This window comes from Poeciliopsis prolifica, unplaced genomic scaffold (genome assembly GCF_027474105.1).
Source record: "Poeciliopsis prolifica strain line A6 unplaced genomic scaffold, Auburn_PproV2 SCAFFOLD013, whole genome shotgun sequence".
NCBI classification, from domain to species: Eukaryota; Metazoa; Chordata; class Actinopteri; order Cyprinodontiformes; family Poeciliidae; genus Poeciliopsis; species Poeciliopsis prolifica.
The window spans coordinates 8,065,576-8,083,419 of NW_026562388.1; the positions used below are offsets into that span (position 1 = coordinate 8,065,576).

A 17,844-nucleotide genomic window follows, 5' to 3' on the forward strand; every position below is an offset into this window, starting at 1 on the left:
CTAAGTAAAAAGCATCTGTAGGGTTAGACTGCATCTTTAACATCGAGATAAGCTGTTATTTATCCCCTCTGCCACCTCATTCTACCCAAAGACAAATCTTTGATGAATGTTCTTTGGATATCTAGAGGGAACTTGTTTGAGTTGGCGTTGGACATTGTTTGGGACTATGCACGGTAATTTGAGACAGCTGCAGAAAGTAGACCTCAGCACCAGAGGCAAACTGTTTCTATTATTGTTAACAACTATTCAGATGTAAAAGAAAACACAAGTCTAAGTGCCAATAAGAAGTTTATTTAAATTCAGTCAATATTGTTAAAAAAAAAAAAAAGCCATGAAATACCTCAGATATTTCTTTATACAAACTCTAGTTGCTTGAAATGATCTAAAAAAATGCTTCCTGCTAAACATCTTCAGAGAAAACTAGTAAGGCCAACTGGAAAATGTTTTCTCAGAATTCAAACCAGGCGAGAAAGAGGCCTGTTTTTCCTCAGAATTCTGATGATATGCAATACATTTACATATGAAATCAGAGCAATGAAAAAACAAAACAATATTTACACTTCCTTTTTAAGATTTGTTACGTAACAAGAGCCTGAATAAGACAAAGAAAAACATGTGGCAAAAGGGAGAGAAGCATTTTACTTCATCCACATTAAAGCACTTTCCGGAGCTACTTTATTGATGCGTATATTTGCTACTTCAGATCTGCCTTCATACCGGAGGGAACGCGAAATGTGGCCAGGTTCTAATTATTCCAACGCTCCTCACTTCCTTTTTTACTTCATAAATATCTTCAGTTTTGCTCGACCTTCAGTGTTGTTTCCTTCACCGTGTACGTTATGAAGTCGCTGTTAATCTGCCTCTTTTTGGTTCAATGTGCATCACCTACATCAAGAAAAAAAAACAAGAGGTTTCTTTGCTTTGATAAGAGCTTTTTTGAATTACTGCAGCAACGAGGCAATAAAAATACTTTACGATGAGCTACATGTGTTTAGATATTTATAAATCTCAGGGTTTATTAGTCCTGAGACATTTCCTACAATTCTGAGCTGAGCTACTCTTCCCCAAGCATTTTAGGCAATAAGGGAAAAAAAAAATTATATATATATATATATATATATATATATATATATATAATATATATATATATATATATATATATATATATATATATATATTTATATATATCAAAGTATGTTTGCCAATCTGTTACAATTAGTTTTTTTTATAACGAAGCATATCTGCATTCCGGTTTGTATTATTTTCAGCTTCTAGTTTAACCCTGTTAAATACTGTAGGCAGAAACACTGGAGCTTCAACACTGTTCACAAAATCTCTGAATCAGCCGGAAATGAAAGGAAAAAAACAAAGTTTTCAGTTACAATCCAAGAAGAAAAAGAAGAATCTAATTTAATCTTCCAGAAACAAAGGCTTGTGACATTTCCCCTCCTGGCAGAGATGAAGTCAACTGAAAGGTCACTTATCTAACTCTGAACATTGATAAGCCCTGCTACGTGTCACACATACAACAGTGAGAGAAGAACAAAAGCGATTAAATGATCAATGTGGAACAAGGGTGACCTCTGCTGATTCAACTAAGAGAGACCTTCATAAGACAAGAGGGGGAAACAATAGGATGAGCAGAAAAGGAAACGAAGTCCAGAGTTTTTTTTTTCTTCTTTCTCATAAATGAGGCACATCAGTCCAAATGCTGAGGAGTGGGAGGTGTGGGGCAGTGAGAGAGGACGGGGGAGTGGGGCGGGGAGTGGGTTGGGATTTCAGTAGGGAATGTGGGCTGTGAAGAGAGGTTTATTTGACCAGCCTCTTGGCTACATCTCCATAGGCGATCTCTATCTCCTTGTCACTGGGGCAGGTGTTGGTGAACTCTTCACGTGTGTAGGCGTTATTCAGGTACTTCCAGATCGACGTCATCTCTTTGGGAATGTCGAAGCCTCTGTACTTCTTAGTCACAACCTAAAAGAGAAAGTTCAAAGTTCTCTAGAATAATCTGCCACATGCAACAAAGAACTGCAGGCAACTGAGATGAAGATGCAAATGTCTAGGGGTATTTTTAGTCTTCATACCCTCTAAAAACCCTCCATCACAGTCCGTTTAAACTTAAAAGTTGTGATATACAAAAGTTGTGATATACAATTTTGCAGGTTCAGCTAAATTCATCCAATATGACTTGAACTTGCTTAAGCCATCAATGTTTACCTTAACTATGTGCAGTTTGGGCAGCAGGTTGCAGTCCGCCAGGGTCATTTCATCCCCGTCCAGGAACTTGCGGCTGGAGAACTTGATGTCCTCGATGCTGTTGTGGTCGATCTCATCGGGCAGCGGGGAGCGAAGGTAGTCGTCCAGCTTCTGCAATGTCTTTAGCAGCCCACGTTCCAGAGCTGAACACAGCGACAGGAAACGGAGATCATTTCACTGCAGCTGCTGAGGCTGTATACTTTTCAACCACACGAGGGCAGCATTTATCAAGTAACATACAACATGTACATTAACTAAAAAGTTGTTTTTTATCATATGTAGTTTTGATTAGAAATTTCTTTTACCAATATTCTGCATTCCATTAGGATGGAAGGCAAATCCTACACAAAACACATTTTATCATCTGTGTTTGTTTAAGAGATTTTATTGTTAGAAAAAATGTGATGAATTTGAGGGAATGAAAGCTTCGGGGGTTCAACAGCTGCTATGTTTTAGAGCGCTTATCAGTGAACTATGAGATTCAGCCTCTCACTGTTGACACAGCCGTGGTCCTCGTCTAAACTCACTATGGATCAATATTTTCCCAAGGCGGAGCACAGGGAGCTGAAGCGAGATATGGACTTCTCCATAAAGATTCGTAATCAGAAACCTAACCTAGATTAAGCAACCCTTAAAAGACTTGATATTCTAATCTGTAGACTCACTGAGAGATGCTTTACTTTGCAGGGTTAAGGTAGGATAACAGGGAGTAGCAGACTGTGAGCACTGGCTGCTGAGAGGTTTTTTCTGGAAAGCTCCAGGTGAGATGAGGAGCGACACGAGAGGAGGCAGCAGAACAAAAGAGCTGTGTTCCCGAATCAGGGCAGAATCCGCCAATCAGGGCAGGGCTACAAAGGTTGCCTAGCGACCAGACAGCTCTCCCTTCACAGCTGAAAGGTATCCATGATGCAGTTAATCTTACACACCTGTGTGAGAATGCAAGTGTGAAAGACAAACGCAGGTCATTTACCCTCGTTTGCGTCTGGCTTGGAGTTCTTGATGTAGGCAGAAAACTTGGCGAAGATGTCCATGCCGGCTGTGTTAGACTCAGGGTGTTTGGCACCAAGCTTGATGAATCTAAAAAAAAATTTAAATAATAGCATATAAAACAAAGTCTGTGCTTTACCAAAGGAGAAAGGAGAATATTTTTGTCATTATAGCAATCACATCAGACATGGCAAAGAAACAATCTTCAGTTGCCCAAAAAAACCCTAAAATCAAGAGTAAGTCAATGTAATTGATAATCTAAAAGTAATGTATCCATCTAGAGCATAAAATTAACTGCACACCATCCAGGTGAAATTAAGGTGGTTTATGCTTTTCTTCAGTGTTAACCGGCCAGATGGATGCAGCTAAACACAAAGCAACTAAGGAGAAAAGCTGAGAAAGACTTCATAAATGTAGGTTCATCACACAACAAGACAAACCTCAGCATGTAACCAGATCAAAATATATAACGATATAGACTAAAGCAGATCCATGTGTTGAAATGGCTCCCTTGAAATCTAATCTTAAATCCAGTAGAGAATCAGTGACCAGACTTGAGAAATACTGGTCAAACACACCCACACTTCACACAACTGACTGAGATTCTTTTTTTGTAAAGACGAATGGTCAAACACTTGTGTCTATAAAAAAGCAGATAAATATACAGCCTCAGGGAAGTTGTGATTTTACAGTAAGTTATGTTTTAAAACATGTACAGCTTTATCTTTAGTTCACAATTATGGGCTATTTTGTGTATTACATAAAATCTATCTAGGGGCTTTCACTCAAAAACGGACTGGTACACCAAAATTTGCTTCCAATTCATTCATTAAACTTAATCCAGTGAGCACTCTCAAATAAATAGTGACCCAAACTCCATTCTTATTGCTGAAAAAGAGACTTTTTCTTCAAATCGAGCCCAAAATAATTTGCAAAATTGTTACCTCTTTTCTAAATAAAAGGCAAACATTCAAAAATCCTTTTGGACATGAAGTGATTCACATTTCCTACATATAAATTTGTTTTGATAAAATACTTCAAGGTTAACTTATAGTTGATGCTAAAACATTTGGACACCACTGGTGCAACTTCCTTTTTTTCTAGATGCGTTGTGGTATAATTCTCTAAATGACTTAAGTTGAGGCCTCCACTCCCATTTTATGCTCAGTGTTTTGACTGTAATGAGTTACATTTGGTGCATAGGTGTGGTGTGCTATTATAATATGGGTGAGAAAGGACTCACTTGGGTGGGCTGAGAACGTCCTCCAGGAACTCCTCAATCTTGTTGACATCAGTTTTTACCTCGCCATTAAACGTGATGAAGGGCGGGTGCGTGCCGGGAGCCAGGTTCTGGAGGTCTGCGGGCTTCCTGTGAAAACAAGACCATTCGATTCAGTCAAAGCTGTTTTTTTTAAACCAAGCCGTCCAGGCATTTCTCCCACTGCAGCTCCAGCTGCTATCTCTCCAACCGAGTGTTGTGCACTTGTGTGTGTCCTCCATTCTGCGGCCTTCGCAGCCAGCACATTCTGTACCAGATGGCAGGCAGATGAGGCTGAGACACAAACAGAAATGAACATGTGCTGAATGAGGAGTGTGAACACAAGTGAGTGGTCAAACACAAACAGCCTGTTAAATCCTCTTGCTAGAAAAGCAACACGAAACACAACAGCCTACAAAAACAAATGTCCACAGATCCTCAATGTTTTCATTGTGATGATGGTGGCTGCAGTTTGAGAAAAACCATTTAAGGGCAAAGAAAAAAGGGGAAATGACCTCAACTCTTTGGCATGTTAATGGGGTGTGGTACAGTCACCAAGTGATATCACCGAGGAGCGGGTAAAGAGGTGCCCTCACAGTCCAGGAGAGCAAAAACATGTTGACCAATCAGAAGACTAAGAAATTCCAAAAAATTGTTTTTAATAAATGCAAAAAATGTTTTTCCAGGGAAACAACTTCAACATGGCCTCCACTACTGGTTAAATTCTACCAAAAAACCACCATAAACAAAAACATGCATTTTATGTTAGCGCTAAAGGCTCCAAAAGACAAAAAAAAGAAAAGGCACGTCTATGAGTTATTCATTCTAAAAACAAAAAGTATAGCAACAAGAAAGAATTACAACTGGATGAAAGGGGTGAAGAAGGTACAAAAATAGTGAGCAACAGCCACTGCTCTACACAGCTGGATTTTATAGCATCCCTGCAGGAGCCACAAAGGGAAATATATGCAAATATATATAAACCTTCATACTAATTGTGAATGTGCAGGCGTGTGAGAAAAGCCTTACAACTAGCCAAACAGGCATGGCTTTAACTTCTGGTGCACTTTTGAAGATTCAAATTCCAGAAGTTTTGGTTGAACTTTTGAGTTAAATTATATTAATAATAAAACAGTGGATGAATGGAAGAATAAATTAATGGAAAGGTGGAGGAATGAATTAACAATCTGAATAGACGGATAGATGTAGGGATGGATGGAAAAATTAAGAGAATTGTTTAGGAACCAAGAGGAAAGTGACTCAAAGTTACATTTTTTTTGGGGGGGAAGCTCAGTCATATTTCTATTGCCATATAAGCAAACAATGTTTCAAAATAAAGTAGAAAAATGTGTAAAGACATAAATCATCCATTATAACCCTGAGCAGAGGTGAAGATAATCAGAATCCTGGAAAAAGTATGTTCCTGAAGCTGAGAGGCAAAACTAAAGAAATATTCAGAAGATCACAGTTTTCTTATCCAAGTGGTTGGAAAACATTTTCCACACCAAACAGGAAGGGAGTCGAGTCAAGCAGCCTTAAATAGCTTCTCTCGAGCCTATATGTTTATTTTTCTCTCATTTTCTACAGCTTGGGAAGGGGTCATGGGAAAACCAAACAAGGGGTGAGGAAGCAGCGAGCGTGTTAAAGGGTGGAGTTGGATCAAAGGGCTATAGCACAGCTCCACCCAGGAAGAAATCAAAAATACGGAAGAACGCATTTTGTCTGAAATGAAGCAAGGTTTAAAAACAAGCAGGCCTCACCTTTTCAGATCCACTGTGGTGACGTTAAAGACGACTCCTTTAAGCCAGAGTATCATGAAGAGCCTCTGAGAGAAGGGGCAGTTTCCGATGCTCTCGCCGTCGCTTCCCGCCTTCAACAAACATAGTGAGAGTTAGAAAAACAGAATAGCCAAATTCACATACATTTCTTTAGAAAGAAGAGAACAAAATGGGTAAAAAAACAACCCACATTTAATCTGGAAACCCCAACAGTTAAGTTCTAAACATCTCTGAATTCATTTAGCTTGCATTTTAGAGCTGCAATAATTCAACAAGTATATCTCTGTTACACAACCTTTTCAAAGTTCACAGCTTTTCACTTCAGTCCCCAAGTGAGGGTCTGTTTCAGACAATGATTCTTTCTGGCTCTCCGCCTCAAAAAAGATAAGTAGGAGTGAAACGCTCGACACCGACTCTTAAGTCCTAAAGACTTCAGCACATTTTCCTCTTCATCAATCTGCAAAAACACTTCAGAGTAATGGAAAACTTAAGAACAAGACGTTTTTTTTCTTAAGTCAGCCTGCACAAACAAGCTGAGCCGGGGGATTAAACGAAACAAACTCTTCCAGTCTGATGAATACTGTTTAACAACGAGATCAAAACAAACCGGGGGCTTGAGAAAATCAAAGCTAGCCAGACACAAAGAGTTTGTTTTCTTTGAAATAAATGATCCGCCCTATAAAAGAGAAACGTCAAAAGCAGTGATTTGTTTTTTCTCCTTCACACCAAACAATCATCACAAATAGACAAACCTTAAAAAGAAAAAATCTAATCTGAAAAAGGTTTATAATACGGTCATGCGAGCCTAAATGTTCATGAGGAAGTCTGATGACTTTCTACAAAGAGCGTAAGCAGCACACCATCATTACTCTTTTCAGAATGCTGTATTCAACCATGTCAATGGAAAGTTAAGTGGAAGGAAGAAAAGTGGTGGGAAAAGATCCATTTATTAGCAGTCAGTTTTTCAAAAGAACTGACTGCAGAGAGTTTTATGTTGGACATGGGCTTGACCGGTCACATGTTAAGCCCCCCCTGGACCAGAGGCCTCATCAGAACCATCTTACATGATCTGAGGAGAAAAAGGATCCAGTTCTTGCTTGGCGGTTCAAACTCTGTTCAGATGAATGTAAATTGAGCATTTCACTTGGAAATCAAGAAAGATGAGTCTTAATAAGCACTTGGAAGCTTTTCTGTATCCACAACACAAAAATAAATGCTCTTTTACAGCAGGACTCGCACTGCCGAATGTACCAACACCTGGATTAATGATCATCTCATCACTATTCTTGTTCGACAAAAACATTTCTTTGATTTAAACATCACAGGAATCATTGTGGAGAGGAGCATAAGGCACCAGACTCAACAATGCTGACAAGCTGGGAGTGCTATAGGGCAACCTGATCTTACTGAAGGTCTCATCTGAGCCACAGCCCCAACACCTCCAAATCAGGCCAAACCAATAAAGTAAATCCTGCAGAACCAAGTACAACATGGCTTCACTCTTTTCTTTAACCAATTTAGAAAATATCTTTTTTAAAATGGATAAAATGAATAACGTCCTATTTTCAAAGTTGAACAACACAAAGGTGAAAGTTCCATATTTATTTTGTGCATGTCATGCAGTTCTGTAACTGTCCATCAGGTCTGCAGAGCACAAGCTGAGGTCATTTGAATGCTGATGCTCTGGAATATATTCATTACGGTAGCGCTGCAGAACTCTGCATTCCTTTCTCTCTCTCTCTGTCTCTGCAGTTCTCCTTAAGGCGGCTTCACGTCTTTAAGAAATGGAAAAGATCAGGCAAAGTGGGCAGAAAGATAAGACTCATAGTTACTATAAGACAGATTTGGAGCGAGTATTGTGACTGATTAAAATCAGTTGACATCTTAGATAAACACTTTCCTATCAGAGATACAGGTCTGATCTGTGCACAATAGAGGACTTTGTTCCAACCAAACCCAGCATTTTTTTTTTGCTCATGTGGACAGACTTGCTGCTGTTGTCGTCTGTATGACGCCCTGTGGGATGGCTCTGTTTGATCTGTCTGCTGGCTCCCATTGTACAGTGGCTGTCCTCTCCCTTTCTCTTTTTGAATTCAATATCTGAAACACTGGGATTAAATCCCACAGCCATTATTTGGTAAATGAAATTCCCCTCGAGTGTTTGCATGATCAGCTCCGGAATAAAGCTACGGCCTCCGGGCAGTCAGAGCTGCGTTAGGATCAGAAGGACATCAGCGGGATGATTATCTCCCAGCGCAGCGCCTACAGAGAAGCTTTCAGGTCTAGATCAAGGGCGGAAACACCACACAGCAACTGTTCCCATAGCAATGGCTGGAACATATGACATGGAAAGAAGAGCTTCCACCATGCACAGGCAGAATTACGCAGGTGAGCTGTCTGAAGCACGCTGTCTGTCAGCAGTGATAACATGCAAAGCACATGACAAAATGGAATTTGTAAATCAAAAGAGGGTTCACTGTAATTCAAGGTACAGAGCTGCTTTAAAATAAGACTTCATATGAGTCACTGATCAAGAAAGAGGGCACCACAGGCCTGAGAAAGAAACTACACTGTTTTCTTCCTTGTTCTCAGAGCAGTGGCAGACAGCAGTTCTCTGCCAGGAGAGATCGGCAGCATGACGAGAGCCAGAGACGTTACAGGAAGTCAGGAGGAAAGTAAGGATCAAATGTTTTGATAAATATGGAGTGTGAGAGGTAATGGATGCTTTAAGTGGGAATGAAAGGAAGAGGTTAGATAGCAAGCTCTACAAGCAATGTCCTCTTTGGCTTACAGCCCTCTTCTTCCTCGTCCTTTTCCTTTTTAATCCCTTCTCCCCTCATCCTGGGCCCCTCTGTGGAGTTAGGGGGAGGGGGGCGGGGCATTTGGAAAAAAGGGAGAAACTATTCCAGAAATGTCCTGTCACACCCCCCCAACCAGGATGCTTTCCTCAGTTTAGGAGGTGATGCTGGGAGAGAAGCATTTCACTATACAGAACAGCAGAATGATATTGTCCTCAGTGTTGCCATGAAAAGGTGAAAATTCAGAGCCGAGAAGAGGTTTGGGAAGCCTTGTAAACAGTGTCCGCCTTCATCCTACTAATACTTTCCAGAGTTTGACATTTAGGAGAAGGCTTCTGGAGAGACTTCTGTAACACACCAGCACAAAGCACAGCTTGTTTGTCAAGTTTTAGGTCATATTTTAGTAAGAGGGAGAAAAAAAAACAATAAATAAAACTCATGCACATGAACAAGTTATATACCCATAAAAGGCAAAGCACATGAATTGGCTAAGGTGTAGCTTTTCCAAATAGGGCTGCTATTCTGATGATTATTCAAGAAAAAAAAGAGAAAAAAAAAATACAGATTTTTTACTTGTTTTGCGATATTAGAAATACATTAAAGATGTAGATAAATACATACAGTGCTGCTTTATATGGGCATTTGAGTGCCTAAAATGCATGAATAGCATTAATTTAGTGTACATTTCTGCAGCTCAAAAAATCCTAACATCAATATATGAAAAGCTCAGCCCTTTCTGTTGGACTTGACATCAATACAGTATTGATCTGATCTGTTGATTATGTTTTGGATTAACTGATAAATAATTGGATAGCTATCGGTGCTTACTAGAAGATTTTTTTACAGAATTTGAACTGGGTAAGGCTAAAACTATGCCACTCGAGGAGTTCACAGAAGATAAGATAAGTAGTTAAATGTTTTTTTTCTTAAATGTATGTTTTTTGAACAGTTTTGCGTTAACTGTTGCTGTGTGTGTGTGTGTTTTTAAGTAAATTGGCTTTTTCAGTCTGTATGCTCCAGTTAATGACTAATCAGTTACTAAATTAGTTCCTGATTATTTCAATAATCAATTCATCACGCTCGTTTCAGTTCTATTTCCAATTAATTCAATTGATTTCTTAAAGCATGTAGAAACATTTACAAGTGACGACTGCACTCATTTTCCCCAGTATTAGAAATGTCCAGCAGCTGCACACGTATTTAAGTCACTTGGAAAATATATATATATATCTGCAACAGAAAGTAAGCATCAGCTGACTTTTGCAAACAGCAGAGAGAAAAATCAACAGATTCCAAACACACACACACCATTGCAGTGGAGGGTGTGAGTGATGTATTTAGGAGATGATGACCCGGACAGTGAGGCCACACAAGAGTACTCAGGATGTGGCTGGGAATGCACTCCCAGGCACCAAGTCCAAACCCATAACATTTTACAAGCATAAAATACAAGCTCGACATTCCGTTTCTAGATCAGTGACGCGACAATATTCCACAATAATGAATCCTGTTCAAGCAGGGCACAGTCCGCTCACCCTCTGGTATAGAAAGCTAATTTTAGTAACGTGGCGGCCTGTGCAGCTCCCCTCCCCGACACACTTCTTTTTCTAAATTGGTTGGACTGCTCTGAAGGTTCAAGCTGCACTTGACCGAATAAGGAACTGACGATGTAACGAGTGCCACAGCTTCCGTCCTGACGGAAGAATGCAGCCATGGAAACCCGAAGGGCAATGGCTCTCCAGGCTTTCTGGAAAAGTCTCCAGAGTTGGTGGGTGACTAAAATAAACCCATGACTACATATGAAATGAACGACTCTGACATAATTACAGAACTTGTACTGGAATTTTGTTCACTTTATAGATAGAAAAAAAAAACTAAGTGTAATAATTACTCATGAGCTATATTTTATAATCATTCAGCGCATTGCAAAATTATGCACATCTCTGAATGTTTTCATACTTTGTGAAGCTGGGATTGTATGATACATCTACATAACGTAATGTTAAGATCACACATCCTGTGCTGTAGATATTTTTATTTTTAATTATTTTAATAACAGAAAGTTAAATACATTTCAGATTTGTTACCTAAAACTTGGTCCACATAAGAATACCATTCTAATTTTCACTGACTACATCTATGTATGAAATACATCGAAGTTTCTGATTACAGTGTAAGAAAATCTGAAAGCGTTTAAGGGCTATGCCTACTTTTTCAAGACATTAAAGACAAAAAAGCCAAAAAAAATAATTCCTTAAGGGTAAAAAAGTGAGGTTTGGCCTTATGAGCGAATGACTCAGACTGGACTGGGTGGGTAATGAGTCCTGACCACAGTCAGAAAGATGAGTGTACACAGGAGTCATTTTCAGCTGGAATATGGGAACACCAACACATCTTTAGTCTGGCTCTGACTCAGGCTGCCGTCACTCTGGAAAACTCAGAACCTTCCAGTCAGTTGTTTGACTACTGTGCTGGATTAGTCCATGAAAACCATTAAATTTTGTGGAAACTTTGACCCTGAAGACTAAAAAAAGTCTCTGAGCAGAAATGAAGGGAAGATTAAGGTAAAACAGGAGGTAAATGTTTCGCCTTTATAGCTGGTAACCTTATTCCAGTGCAAGCCTGCTGATCAATGCCACAGAAACTCTGGTTTTATCAGCCTTGCTGAACAGACAGAGGCCAAACGGATGTGCCAAAGATTTGCCTCCCAGGTTGTCTGCTACATCTTCCTTTTCCCTATAACACTATAAATAATCAAATATGCAAAGCAACCGCTCATGCTCCAGTCTGCAAGTTTGAATGTCAGTACATAGACTATTTTCATGCATTTTACTACCCTTTGCTGTCAACTAGTGTTGTATTTTTAATTTCCATACACTATGAAAATACTTTATTTCAAAAGGTCTCAAAGGTATGAATGTTTTCTTTAATAAAGATAACTTCCATTTAAAAAAATAATCTTGTAGAAGTGAAAATTGAAAAGCTTCATAAAAATGACAGATTGAATATGTGTTCAGGTTAGCACACATCACATTAAACACAAAAGAGCATATCTTCAGTCTTAAGTTACTTGTATATATGATCAACATTCTTTGCTTGAAAAAAAGAAACACCACAGACACACCCAAATATGAATTCTTTTTTTAACCCCATTTCTTTTCAGCAGATGAATTCTAAATATGTAGCAAGAAAACACCTCACGTTACTCTCAGATTAAGTTTATTATTTCACGAGAATGCTCTAATCCTGAATGTTTTATCTCCAGATGTTGGACTTATAAAAATGCAGGCTAAAAGTTTGCGTCTTGGTCATTTTTGCTTCTCTTTCACATGTGTGTGGTTACAATCAACATTCTCTTTAGCTGAATAACCTTTCTACTAAGTTTTTCTCTTTGTGTTTTACTACCACAGGAAACGGCCATAAAGTAATAACTAAGGGTGTAATGGGATCTCATGGCACGAGATGCAATATAGGAGGCAGGAAAATCCACCAACAGCACCTTATTACCACCTAATTAAAATATTCTTTATTGCGTGCCATGTACCAATTTTTATGTCGTGTGACAAGGATGATGAAATTTTCCCAGCGATACGCAACAAAATAAGCAAAGAGCAGCTCTGTATAAAATAAATGAAATGGATTTTTTTTCTACCAAGGCCAAACTAACAAGTCAGCCATATCCAAGTCTAACATTATTACACTTTACCTACAACAAAACAGTGAGTTGTTGCGTCTGTGTGCGTTTCTTGTTAGGGATTAGAAAGTGAAAACAGGGTTCAGCTAAAAGCCAACAAAAACTGCCGACAAGTTCTGAACAGAAATGAAGAGGCCACATTTATTTCCTTAAGCCCTGAGTGACTTGGACAGACCCACTCATCCTCAAATTAGTCATTGAAATGTAAAAAGATGAAAGTAAGTTTTAAACTTAAAGCTTCAAAATTGAGTATGGTTTGACTTCATTTTTATTCGTATATGTTTGAAAAGTTTATGAAAAATCTTGACAAAACTCATTCATCAAACTGGCTGCATCGTACATCAAATGGTAAACAGAGAATGGTAGAACCAAATACTGTTAGTACAATACAGCTAAACTGTATAGATACTGTACAACTATTGTCTATTCCTACATTAAGACAATCTCTTTTGTTGGTATCCAAACAACACCAGCTCTTATTTCACAGGCAGAGCTAAGCTTGTTGATGTGGTCAAGAAGAGGTGTCTTTTTAAGGACATGGACACAAATTAGGTTTGGTCAAATAGAAATTAAAGGGACTTGCTTCTGCAGCACCTGTTCAAATTGGTGTAATAACACACCAGCAGATTGATTAGGCCAGCAGCCAGAGACTCAGTCAACCAGACAGAAGCAGCAGCTCACGGCCCTGCTGCAGAAGCAAATTCACAAAGCGTAAACAACACACAGCAAAACTCTGACTAACCTGAAAGACAAGACATTAATCTTTGTCCTCTAACTCATAAAGCTGACAGATGAATAAACTGCTTTATTGATTTACTAATAAGTAAAAATGGTTGCTCAGCATGAGGTGAAAAATACCTAAAAACAGAACAGTAAGACACCATTCGGCCTCAGATGTCATTATAAGAAGTAAAGAGAACTGTGCCACTTTGCTTACTGAAGAAGATCTTTGTGTTTCCATGAACCGGCAACTCACAAGGCCTGTCTGACCGTCACATGTTGCAACAGATAGCACACCACTAGAGCAACCACTGGAGCAATTGTCCCTCGGGTCTCACAGTAAATCTCATAGGACAGAGATTGTGTGAGCATTAATGTTTACCATGAGGTTCATGAATAGAGACGATAAAATGAAACCCAACTGGGAGCCCCTTCGCCATCGACGGCAACAGACACGCTATGTTGTTGTCAGCTTCAGTGGTTCCCATGGGACCGTCCCAGATGACACGAACAAACACAGATGGGCTCTTCTGCCATCCAGACCTAAAAGCACTTCTTAGAGCACATTTACTGGCAGCAGGCTGGAAGTCTGGAGGCAGCAGCAGAAGGCTTTGCAACCCTAATGTGTGACCCTGGCACGGTATCGGCGTGCAGACGGAGATAAGGACTGCCTGTTTCCCAGACTCATCAGTATTCTGCTCATTTCCATTCAGTCAGGTCGGATGGAGGCGGAGAGCGTTTCTGAATGAGCAACAGTAACTGATAAAAATATTCCTACGGTACCCTTTGAGCTTTTCTTTTTAAATACACATTTTGCCCCCATCACAAACTTTCATCTATATCATTAATGCTGCATGTGACAGACAAAATTGCACATAAATGGGGGGGGAATCATTGATGGTTTTATTAAAAAATGGGAAGCGTGTCATTCCAATTTCACTACAAGTCATATTGTCAGAAAATAACACCTGTAATTTCTCTGAATCCATATTCAAGTCGTATCCATCCACATAAACTGAAAGGATGGGCAAAGGGGAACAGCAAAAAAAGAAAACAACAGCCAAACAAAACATTTGAATTTTATAGTTGTAACAGGACCACATTAGACACATACTACATTTAACACATGGAGACTATCGCCACACAAAGTGACACTTGATGAAGGTTATCTACTTTGACGTTTCGATGAGTGGAGGTGGCAAGTGAAACAGACAAGCGGGCAACAGGAAGTCAACGTCCAGCAAGAGGATGTCACTGAAACCAAAATGTTATCTAATCTTTGATGAGGTCAACATCGGGCCGTCCCACTAACAAAGCCATTATATCATAGCCATATGCAATTCGAAGCTATAAAAACAAGCAATCATGAGAACGGTGTGGAATGTTGCCATGGCAATGTGAACATTGTTGCTATAAACAAGGGCAGGTAGAAAGACATGCAAGATCATCAAAATATCTCCAATCTGGGGCTGTCAGCTTCTTCTAAAAGGAAAGCAAGTGAATATGTTCATAAATAGTTTATGGCGAGTCTTTTTTCTGAAAGATTATTAGTCAACTTGGAAATTTCACAGTAATCTGACAGATAAGACATCGCACTGCATTAAGAACTTACTGATGTGCCTATGGCAGCCTGTGTGTCTCTGCTATTGGCTCCCATTACTGGGTTTGATGCAGCAAAGTGAGAACAACGTCATCAATAATACATGCGGGCCACTGCAGCGCCAAAAACAACAACAAAAAAAAGATACACACTGAAAAAAAGTGTTTGGACTTCATGGAGCAAAGAGGGAAAGGCAGATGACAAAAGTTGGCCGCAGTTCTAAATCTTTGAGACCAAGGGATGATGCAACCTCTACTGCAAGACGTGAAATCATAAATAAAGAGAGGGCTGAGCTTGTTGCTTAGTTCCAATAACACAAACTTGTCTTTAGACAGTTTTTCCTCAATGTTGCCATGGATGTCTGCCACCTCGGTAAACACAAATGCTTAAAAGTATTGACATACTAGCAGATGTTTAAAAAAGGCTTGGGCTTTTTCCAACCTGAAGTGCTTGGTCATTCAGACAAAAAAGGAAGAAAAAAGCTGCAGTGCAGCTTTTACCAAGCTGCAGTGTTTGCATGAACACTGCAGCTTAAAGGCACATTCGCATCTAATTTGTCAGATTCCACATCAAACCTACTTCAATAGCCAGTATTTGTTTACTAGGTCACATTTTACTCACCTTTCCTTTCAGTAAAATACAGAAAACCCTTTGAAGGCAACATGAATTGGTGGATGGTCAACGCAAAACATTCACAGTTAGCATCTGAGAAGAGTCACGTATAAAATGAAGAGGTGAAATGAGCATCACAGACTGGTCAGTTTGGATTTGATGGCATGTTGTGCTCATATTCTTAGTTCATTATAATAAGTTTCAGTTTAAATATTTCCCATTGCACGTTTGGAAGATTATTATGGGCACCTCCCTTTGGAGGTTTTACAGATGCTGAAGAGAGCACTTATGCTTTCTGAGCCGGGAATGCCAGCAATCCCCCAGAATGAACCGGAGTGTGTGATGGAGGTGGCTGGGAACTGTTAACCCGCAATCCAAACTCAAATAAGCGCAATACAATGGATGGGTGGATGCATTTCTGTTTTGATTAGCCTCTCCTAAAGTTGCAAACCTTTTGGTATGTCCATCCCTTCCAAATATTTGTGCTCTCCAACCAACAACCTCTTGCCCAATGCAGGACCACATCCCACTACCCCCACGTCCCCCTTTCCTCCCTCCTTTTCTCCCCCCATTTACTATTTTCCCGCCCTGGAAAGGAACACATGCTAAAGAAAGAAAACAGCCATTCACAAGTCCTCACCATCATCATGGTCACTAATGAGGCAGAGCTGCATGAACTGGCCTCAGCGCAGTAGGCCTGAACAACTAGTATAGAAGAACATAGACAACGCGTGTTCAATCAGACAGGCTGCATTCAAACAAAAACGACAATTTTCCCAAATTTGCGTTAAAACAAAACCAGCCTACCTTTAAACAAAAACAAGCTGGGGAACGTCACAGGCTGCCTGATGCCCATTATCCAAAACATTTCATTAACACAATTCACTGCTCTAAAACACCTTTCAGGAATAAACGCAGCACAACGAAAATGGCACAAAGCACAATTCCCATTGTTTATTTGATCAACCCAGACTGGCCGCAGTGAGCCTTTGTTAGCGCCCCGTTTCCAATTTATCCCCCCACCTTTGCGGGTAAAACATACATCCACCCTGGCGAGCACCCTGCAGACTCCACCTGGTCCCAGTTGTTCAATATGAATATGAATTTAAAGAGGCAAAACCACTCGGCATGTCACAGCGCCAAAAAGTCCTCCAACCGAGACAGAGCTAAACTACAACGTTTAAACAACAAAAAAACACTTGAACGTATTCAGGTTTTTGCTTCCAAACGCTTTAATGAGACTTAAATAATCAAAGTGCTCCCTGAAATTACTGTAGCAATGAGTCTTCGCTATATATATACATAAAAAAAACTTGTACGAATCGTACTGCAGTCTTACCTTGACAAAAAGCTCGATAACGGGTTCGTTGTCCGCCTTTACTCCGTTCTGTGGCACGGACAACGACATTGTGGCTGCTTCTCTTAAAGTTTTAGGGCAAAAATGACTTTTTCCCCCCTTGCTACCACGCCCGAATCACTTCAGTTCTTTTCCCCCTACCACTTCTTTTTTTTCCTCCCCTCTTTCTTTTGGTAATTTTAGCACCAAAACCTCGTGGATATTTTCTTCCCCTCCGAGGAGGAGCGGCGGTTAGAAGCAGACAAAAGCGAACAAGGAGAAAAAGGGCAGCGGGGTCTACCAACTGTTTCAACGTCCACTAAGCTAATGTAGCTCCGAAACTATTGTTAAAGCGCGAAGCTATCTCTGCTGGTCTTGTGTGGAGAACCGTGATGGCTCAGGGTGGGAAGAAGCAACGGGAATACTTAGCAGCGTGATGTCATTCAGAAATGTGGGAGGGAGGTGAAGCTTGTGCTGAAGATGGTAAATCCCTCGGAGCCGCTTGGTGGCTGGCTGCAGAGGAACGATGGGTATGGCAAGCTAATTTGCCACATAATAGTTCATATCACATTAAATCCTGGGAAAAGCAAAGTCCGGAATTTCCCATGTCCCTGACATTTTGACTTTAAATTACTTTTTGAAAAGTTTTTTTTTAAAGCATGTCAACAATCAAGTATACTTTTGACAAACAGCAAAAAAATCTTTATTGACCTTAGAGCAATAAAACCTTGCTGACAAGTTTTTTTTATCACCCAAGAACGATGCAATTTGTTCAAAATGCTTCTTTTTACTGACATAGAGAGCT

At 39.8% G+C, this 17,844-nt stretch overlaps 1 protein-coding gene across 2 annotated transcripts; it reads right to left on the reverse strand.

The window, feature by feature from the left end:
- Positions 1–1,390: 1,390 nt before the first annotated feature.
- clic4 (chloride intracellular channel 4) lies at positions 1,391–17,584 on the reverse strand. 2 transcript variants are annotated; one of them, XM_055038047.1, is made up of 7 exons: positions 16,511–16,661; positions 16,344–16,408; positions 6,262–6,371; positions 4,487–4,612; positions 3,227–3,333; positions 2,218–2,399; positions 1,391–1,974 (listed from the first exon to the last, which is right to left on the reverse strand). In XM_055038047.1, exons 1-7 carry the CDS (start codon positions 16,569–16,571, stop codon positions 1,810–1,812), a joined length of 816 nt encoding a protein of 271 aa, XP_054894022.1. In that variant the 5' UTR covers positions 16,572–16,661; the 3' UTR covers positions 1,391–1,809. The 2 variants fall into 2 exon arrangements, with proteins under 2 accessions (XP_054894022.1, XP_054894023.1); XM_055038048.1 differs by lacking the exons at positions 16,344–16,408; positions 16,511–16,661 and adding an exon at positions 17,043–17,584.
- Between the last annotated feature and the right edge of the window lie 260 nt (positions 17,585–17,844).